Source organism: Actinia tenebrosa, unplaced genomic scaffold (assembly GCF_029948245.1).
Source record: "Actinia tenebrosa isolate PJP-AT-01 unplaced genomic scaffold, QUT_ActTen_1.0 PGA_scaffold1__47_contigs__length_23844297, whole genome shotgun sequence".
In the NCBI taxonomy this organism is placed as follows: Eukaryota; Metazoa; Cnidaria; class Anthozoa; order Actiniaria; family Actiniidae; genus Actinia; species Actinia tenebrosa.
The window spans coordinates 13,185,320-13,194,255 of NW_028292578.1; the positions used below are offsets into that span (position 1 = coordinate 13,185,320).

The 8,936-nt window shown below is 37.3% G+C and overlaps 2 protein-coding genes across 2 annotated transcripts; one reads left to right on the forward strand and one right to left on the reverse strand.

The window, feature by feature from the left end:
* The first annotated feature begins 1,361 nt into the window (after positions 1–1,361).
* Positions 1,362–5,039, forward strand: LOC116289661 (uncharacterized). Its single transcript, XM_031696607.2, has 3 exons — positions 1,362–1,833; positions 2,974–3,164; positions 4,649–5,039. The coding sequence occupies exons 1-3, from the start codon at positions 1,461–1,463 to the stop codon at positions 4,808–4,810; spliced, it is 726 nt and encodes a 241-aa protein (XP_031552467.1). The 5' UTR covers positions 1,362–1,460; the 3' UTR covers positions 4,811–5,039.
* A 365-nt stretch (positions 5,040–5,404) lies between these two features.
* Positions 5,405–8,934, reverse strand: LOC116289658 (protein-L-isoaspartate(D-aspartate) O-methyltransferase). The gene is made up of 3 exons (XM_031696605.2): positions 8,389–8,934; positions 6,789–6,974; positions 5,405–6,325 (listed from the first exon to the last, which is right to left on the reverse strand). Exons 1-3 carry the CDS (start codon positions 8,870–8,872, stop codon positions 6,093–6,095), a joined length of 903 nt encoding a protein of 300 aa, XP_031552465.1. The 5' UTR covers positions 8,873–8,934; the 3' UTR covers positions 5,405–6,092.
* Positions 8,935–8,936: the final 2 nt, after the last annotated feature.

The window sequence follows — 8,936 nt, forward strand, 5'->3', positions numbered from 1 at the left end:
AAAGGTTGATGCAAGGAGTCTTCCGAGAGGACATACTTCGCACCCTGATGGTCTACCTGGATGACATCATAGTCTTCTCATCCACCATTGAAGAACATCTTGAGCGGTTGGAAACGGTATTCAGTAAGCTGAAGCATCATGGATTAAAGGTTGAACCAACCAAGTGTCAACTCTTCAGAGATCGGGTGTCCTACCTGGGGCACGTGGTCTCTGCTGACGGTGTCGAGACAGACCCTGAAAAGACAAAGACAGTTAACGAGTGGCCAGTCCCCCAGACAGTGCGCGATGTGCGATCATTCCTTGGTTTCGCGTCACATATGGAAGGATATTTGAATTTCACACACAGGATGGAGACAGCGCTGCTAAAAATAGTGAATAATATCTTACTTGACATGAATCATCAACATGTGTCCTTGCTCATACTGCTCAATTTAAGTGCAGCCTTTGGTACGGTGGACCATACCATCCTCCTACGCCGCCTAGAGACTTTGTTTGGAATCACTGGGGATGCACTCAAATGGTTTGCTTTCTACTATTGTCAGATCGCTCTCAGTGTGTTGTGGTTGATGGGGAGACAGATTTTATCTATCATATTTTGGTGTTCCCAAGGGGCCATGTCTGGGACCGTTACTCTTTTCTGTGTATGCAAGTAAGCTGTTTGATGTTATCAAGAACCATCTTTCAAATATTCAAACATACGCAGATGATTCTCAACTCTACTTATCATTCCAGCCAGACTGTTCTGTGGGTGAGACTGAGGTGAGATCTGAAATGAAATATAAGTTAGTCATAATGAATGGTATCAGCAACCACAGCCTGCTGTAATAATCAGATTGCCCTTTTCCTTTTTGCAAAGCCAATGGTATACTAATGATAAACCTTCCATTACCATTATTGTATGATTGTAATAGCACAACGGCAGGTCAAGTGGGGCAGGCGATGAATTGGGTGATAAAGATAAGAATAAAGGGTGTTATGTGAAGTCTATCTAGGAAACAGTCACCCCCAACCCAACTTAAAATCATTCTGGATCCACCACTGTACCAGACGGGGGCTGGTGAGATGCTGCAGTGGGATCTGACAAATGTTTTTGAATGAGTTCAATGGTTGGATCTCAAATTCTTCTCAGAGAATTAGGTCACACTTTTAAGGCTTTTATGCAGCCTTAGTACAATATTTATGTCATCATATACAACAACAGTAAAATGATAGTGAAGAAAATGATTTTGATAAGGATTAACACAAATTTGCAATTTTTTTAAATTGTATTTTACCAGCTGCGACACGTGCGGGCTTTGTACTATTTCTATTGATCGCTCCAAACTCCGCAGTCCATGATCCAATGCGCGTCATTGCTTCTTGTTGATTAGTTCCAGGCGTCCCCTTCGCGTCAAAGGCAAGTGTCGGTTGGCTGTTTGAAGCTACTGCCTTTCGATTTTTAGCGTTAAATCTGATCAAAAATGCCCAGAAAACGCAAGCACTCTGATGAAGAAGATGATGGAGAAGCACTTGAGGCAGAAAACGGGGTGCGTGGAAAGAGAAAAGCGGCGATGGAAGCGCGCGCTAAAGCAAAAGTAGTGGCCCGTGACGATAGTGACGAAGGAGAAGAGGAAGACCACGAAGAAGAGGAAGAAGACGACGGCGATGACGAGGATTTTGAAGGAGAAGCAGACGAAGATGATGATGAAGCTGAGAATTCTTCTAAAGAACATGGTGAAGAAGCGGAGAATGATGAAGACGATGAAAACGAAGTCGACGAGGACGACGAGGATGTCGATGCAGATGCCATCAAAGTAGACTGCATTAAAGCAGAACTTGAAGAACCTTCTAAAGGTAATTCTTGCTTTATAAGCCGCGACATTTATAAAAAGTATTTTTCCTTTTTAAAACAAGGCTTGGCTTTGGTATTGTAAAGTTGTGTTAGAACGTGGCAAGCTTCTGATCCTTTTATATAAGCTTAATTCCATGCCAGTTGTTCTGACACCTGACAGCACAAAAGAACCCTCGATAAATAACTTAACATGTAAGCTTAATGTGATACTTAAAAAATTCCATCTCGAAATCAGTTATTTGCTTGATTTTGTCGATTAAATTAGCTACTTAGTAGTGTAAGACAGATTTGCAGGGCTCTACAGATTTAATATTTAGCTTACGATCCGTTATGTTCAGTGGGTAATACATTTGCTTCACGACACGTGCTCTCGATCACAACAAGCTAAATTGTGTGTGTATTTATGAATGATGGCTTTCTTCTTTGTGATTTAACGGATAACTTTCTCGGATTATGAAAACGGATTCTTCTTTATTAGATTGAATATAAAATTGAGAAAAGATGTGATTGCCAACGAAGTTGGCTAACATTTAAGAGTTTTGAGTTTGATACGGAAGTGCGTCATTTCTTTTGTTCTAAACAGGTTTTCATAGTCGATTACACCCCATAATGTATGGTACTGCATTTTAAAAACCTGTTTTTTTTGTGTAAAGTGTATTTTCAATAGTTCTCTTTATATTGTGGCACAACAAAGTGGCTGATGAAAACAACTCGGCAATCAATAATTGATCGTTAAGAACATTAACTTTCAATGTGCTGAGAAAATTTCTCATTCGATTGACATCAATTACCAGAAATACCCATTTTCCTCACTTTCAAAACACACCCTTTTTCAACTTCATCACTTCTCTGGCACATTCAGATTCCCAAACAAAAACTAGTTTCTTGATGGCAGAAGAGAATCCACTCTAAAATGCTTGTAGACATGGTGGGAAGTGGTGATTGGGATGGCGGGGAAGTGTTGACAGGGAGGGGGGGGACGAACCTCCAATCTATCTAAAGAATTGGGCAAGAAATGCAATATCCTGTCAAAAATTGGTCAAAACTGCAAACCCCTTTGTATGTTACAAGTGTAAGAAAGGTGAATTATGGATTGATTATACGTTACTTAATTTTGCTTTGCTGCTTTCTGTGTGTTGTAGATATAGCAGGCTATGTTCTCAAGAAAGCTGAGAAAGAAAATCAAAAACTAGAAATGTGGTTTTCAGAGGAGATGAGTGAGACAATAGGAGACATAACTGAGGCTTTCAGCTCTCACTATGAAAACAAAAAATTGCCTGTCTTACAAGTAACAAAATTTGATGTCATTGAGGAAACAAATGAAATCTACCAGGTGAGACATTCATGTGCATGTACAACCATTTTGAGGAAAAATCTAAAAGCCCTATTTCACTATGACATCATATAGAGCTTTTTACAAGGGGGACAGAATGCAAAAGAATCATAAGAATTTAGACTAATTTTACTCTGCAGCTGAATTAATAACTCTGGTATGTCTGGTTTTCAATTCTATAAACCAATGTTTATTGTATTATTGCTGTTTTAAGTTTAAATTTTTGTTTGCATATATTCTTTGTGTTATTGCTGTTTTGTCCCCATCCCAAGACCATTTTCCTTTGCATTAAAGTGAAAATCCTTGTATGGTGACTCGCCATTTCAAAACTTGATTTGGATTTTGGTCTTTTCTGAGTCATCAATCTTATTGGATTTATGCAAATGAGTCTACGAACACAATTTCTCAGCTATGTCGGCCATCAACGCATGTTTTTTTGAAAATCTAAAATGAATCGGTGATAATCCAAGGAATTGCGATGAAGAGTTGTTTTTCATTTTTTTCTTTTTATTAAAGGCATACTTGTAGTTTATCCTTATAAAACTGAGAATCAAGTCAGCTGCAATACTTATCATGAGCAAAACGTTTTTAATTGTTAACAGAAGTGGACTAGGTAAGGTTAAATATTTTGAGTTGTTTGCTTTTGTAAGCAAATTTTAAAGTGATTAAGACAGTCATTTATAAATTACTAATAAAAAATGTCTCAATCTTTGAGAAACTAAATGCTTGGGCTACAAATTTCAAGGCTTTGTAAACTCACCGCTCCAAGGCTTCTCACCTTTCCTGGTTTTTGCCTATATTCAATTGATTGACAAGTCTTCTCTTAACTTACAAACTACTCTTCATACCAACTTCTTGAAACATTCTTGAGTTATTTTAGATTTTTGAATAAAAGTGTTGATGGCCTATGCTGAGTGAGTGTGTTCATAGATAGAGATATAGAAATATAGATAAGTTATAGTGCTTGCGAACGAGGTTATTCCGGGCGAAAGCCCTTGGAATTAAATTCGAAAAAATTAATTTCCGACCTCGCTGGGAATTTAACCCACGACCTTCGGAACTGTATTACCGATGCTCTACCAGCTGAGCTAGAGGTCAGACTGAGAGCAGGCTGGGGTGAAATAGATGTTAGGTAGCGGTAATTATGATGCAAAGATGAGAATATGTGGACCGCATGGCACTAATACTTATCTATATTTCTATATCTTCATGTATTTCATTAGTGCCATGCGGTCCACATATTCTCATGTTCATAGATAGCATAAACAAAAGATTCGGAAAAGTTCTGAAAAGACCAGAATCCAATAAAGTTTTGAAACGGCAGGTTACGATACGATTTTTGATTGTGACTTTAAAATAAAATATAAAAAACATACTTATGATTAGACATCAAACTTATAATTAATAACATCATTATCATATAATATTTTCATACTTATATGACAGATGAGCAAAAATTGAGCAAAAACTTTGTTTTTAATTAGATTGATGTACTTGAGGCAAAGTATGATAAGGCCTACAGCATACGAGTTAAAGAGCAAGATACTGATAACACCAATCTGGCACACGACTTGTACTGTCTAGTACGAGTTGATGGTACAAAGAAGACATGGGCTACACAGTACTTTATGCCTGAAGAAGACTGACCCATTTTGTTTGCTTTTTCTTCGTTCAATATCTGTAGACTTAAAGTTTAGTACTTACTAAATGTATTTGTAATTGAACATCTTTGTCTTTTTAAAAGACTGCTCTTTTTTGATCTCTTTATTCACCAGTTAGCAATTGATCCTTTTTGTAAATGATATTTTGTAACAGCAGAGTTATTTGTTTATTCTGTAACTTTCTTTTGTACAATAAAGTAGAACTAATCCTTAATTTATTATTTTTACATTTTACTTCGTACGAATATATGTCAAATTGAGGAAGATTAATATGGTGAAATGAGTTGCTGATCGTGGCAACGAAAAGACAAAAAACGCAAGCACGAAAAACTCCTCAATGCTAACAAAAAGGCTGCAGCAGTGTTTTATCGGGTATACACGAGGTGCAGCTGAGTGGTTTTAGACCCAATAAAACATGATCTGACCGAATTCTTTACAAAATGAACCAAGTTTGATAGAGAAAATCCAAGTTCAAGTTTATGCAAATGACTTAAAATTACAGAACACACTTTAATCTATTTCAACAGGATAACAAAAAAGCTTCTATAATCTTAACAGAGGAATACAATACTGCCACTATTGGTTCATGGGCCTTTATTAGTTTTAACTGATTCTTTTAACTGCTATTACACATCTTTTCAGAGCAATAACTTTTGGAAAGTTGTTGCAAATAAGCTATTTTGCCAAACATTGGCATGTAGTAAGAAGATAAAAGAAGCATAGAAATCTCAGTAGAAGTTGTTGGGTCTTGTATTTGATTTTGCAATCGCTTTAAGAGACAGTAAAGAAAAAGAAAGGGTGACTATTTTAAGGAGTACACAAAGTGCAAAGCAACGTGTTTTATTCCAAAACTGAAACTAAGTTAGTACTTTGTCTCGATAACAGATAAGGGTTCATACTTTTAAGATGAAAATATTCATTTTCTTTTTATCATCTATCAAAACCAGCTATTGATAATCATTACTAATAATTAGGTTTGGCCTCCTAAACCCAATCCCTACCTCCTCGTCATGGTAACAGGTAAAGCTGGCTAACAGGGTTCTGGCAATGTGCATTGGGCTAGCAACCCTATCATATATTACTTATTGCTACGGAAACTAACACAAAGGATAATCATATCAACTGAGTTTGAAGTCCTTGATGCCTATGTGCCACACAGGCATAGAAAATAATGATGATGATGATACTTAGCTCTAAAAATGTCTTTCTTTTTTTCTAATTTATAGATCTGTATGCCTTCATTGTGTCTTCATTTTACTTGATTCTATCAGTTCCTTGACAACTGGTGTTCTTTACTTGTTAATGGCACATACCGAACACCCATTAAATGCTTCCTTGTGATGCTTCCATCTTCATTCTTGTCAATTTGTTCAAGCCATTGATCACCATGGGATGGCCCGACAGGGATGAAAAGCCTGCCTCCTGGCTTAAGTTGTTTAATTAGTGGCTCTGGGACAGGATGTGCTGCTGCTCCAACATGGATAGCATCATATGGACCATCTAGATTCAATAAATCTAATCAGTCATATATTAACTAGATAAAAGGATGCAGTGCATCATCTATTAACTAATGCCAGACAGTCTGTCGGCCTAGGAAGTCAAGCTAGTATATTTGCACTATTTTATTCTGAATCTTTTAAAAATTTAATGATTGGAAACATGAATATTCATTTCAATCTATGAATATTCCATTTGAACATATTTTGTAGGTTAGTAAAAAATGTGTGAAGTTTGTTGACTGTAAATAAAACATCTATTACAAGCTAACATGAAGGATGAGTTTGCATATATATGCGTATGTGTGTGTGTGTTTTATTTTAATTTTTACTACATTTATGTTGGCTGCTATGAATTAAAGCACAAATACCAAATTGTTTTGAGATATTGCATGCTGTAAAACAGTCTGACATTGATAAGGATTTTTTGATATCTATCTTATATAAATCTAGTGATATATTTGTACCTGATTCATGTCCCTCTCTACCATCTCCTACTACCAAGATCACTCTCTTCTCCTCTAGTAGATCTGCATTGCCTTTACCAATATTTTCCCTGGACATTTCAACAAGCTCTGGAATGTGATCAATCCCCACAACTTTGCCAGTTTTACCAGTCATCATTGCCATTGCTGCTGTAAGATACCCACTTCCTGGAATTAATGAAATTGTTTGTTTTCAAAACAATTAAAAAATAAAATATAAAATAAATGGGATTTAGCAGTGGCATTTCTACAGAGTGGTTCTTCATCCACTGTAATGAAGAAATAGAAAACGCAAGCACGTGCTGTGTGCTGTCATAAAGCACGTGGGGATTGGCACACGAGAGAACACGAGGCAACACGAGAGAAGTGTTAGGAGAAGCATGATGCGTAGCGGAAAACCATCATAGCACAGAAGAGAACTAACAAACATGAACTCTACTCACATACAACACCAAGCTCAGTGCATGGGACTCGAACCCGGGTTGCATTGGTGAGAGGCAAGCGCTCACACCGCTACGCCACCTGTGCTTCCCAATTATTACCTTGCCATCAATTTGAGCCATTTTTCTAACAGCTTTTCCCTTCCACCCTGGCAGGGCATTTGGTTTAAAGAATTCCATTCTCTAACTCAATATATACCCTGGCATCTATAAATATGCAGAATATTTGGTATAAATTGGAATAATGCATAATTCCATGGTGCACAGCTATTTCAAAAAACGTTGGTGAATCAAAAATCAAAACTTTTGTGGCATGTTGCATACCAAGCTCAAAATGCACCATGGGCAATGTGAACTTGATCAGTAAAAGCTCACAATGGATGAAATTTTCCTAAACTTTGTCTGCATGTTTTTCTGACTGTGCTTGCTAGTATACTAAATGTATATGTTACTAATAGATGTAATGTTGTGTGCAACAAGTTTCTGAGGTAGTCACATGCTGCAACAGTCCTGTTGCATTCAATGTTGCATCGTGCCATACCTTAATGGACCACAAATTTCATTGCATTTCCCATATTCTGGGAACTCAGTAATTGCAAGCTGACGTAGAAATTTGGTTTTTCGCTGCTGTCAATCAAAAATAATCAGTCGGTACCTTTTATACACCCTTCTCATAATGGCTGATGAACGCATGGAAACGAGGTCACCCAGTCATCTTGCAAGGTTGAGCCAAGCTGCTCATTCAAAATAAAGGCTGTTAGCGGTAATTCAGACCAAAACAAAGGTAATCTTTTTATACTTTTCTTCTTTGAAGTCATTTCATGTAATTTCATATCTTTTATTGTGAAATAATGACTGGGTGATCTCGTTTTCGTGCACTTGTCAGCCATTGTGAGAACGGTGTATGTTCTTGACTGGCAGCAGTAAAAAACCAAATTCACAACAAAATCATTGAAATGTTTGTTTCACCAAACCCAATTCATAAATTATTCACAAATCACGCAGAAGAATCACGCATAACAGAAAACCTGGATTTCACGAATTACGCTACGTTTCTCTCTTTTCGCACATCACACATTCATTGCCAGCCTTACATATACCACCAGTGTACATTAAGAAATGAGCAGATATACACAAGATACCTGATCCAACATCCAGTGCAGAGGCTCCTTCAACTAGTTTGTCTTTCAACATCTCCAAGGCATGAGCATGCATATGTGGGGCACTGATTGTAATACCAAAGCCAATGTACTGAGGAGAGTCCTGATAAGGATGATTTGTACAGAAGTTTCCGCGGTCTACTTTCCTCATTGCCGACTCTACTTCCTCTGATTTGATGATCTTTCCTTTTTTTAGTTGAGCAACGAGGTCATCGTTGTTAACTCCATGTGAAAACCACTCCATTCCCGTACTTGAAATAGATTCTTCTTCTGTTGTTGGGATTTCTGTGCCTTCAGTCAAATGTTCTGCAGATGCTGGATTTTCTTTCTTTGGACAATTGCTGTCTTTTGCTGTGCAATATTCTTCTGATGCTCTGGTAACAGTAAATCCGTAATAAGTAAGAAACACAAATACCACGCAGCTTATAGTGAACGAATTACTCCCAAAAGTCAGAGAAATGTGCATTATATGAAAAGATGCACGTCCAAAACACCTATTTCGTTGTCCCTCGTCTAAATAAACTTGCGCG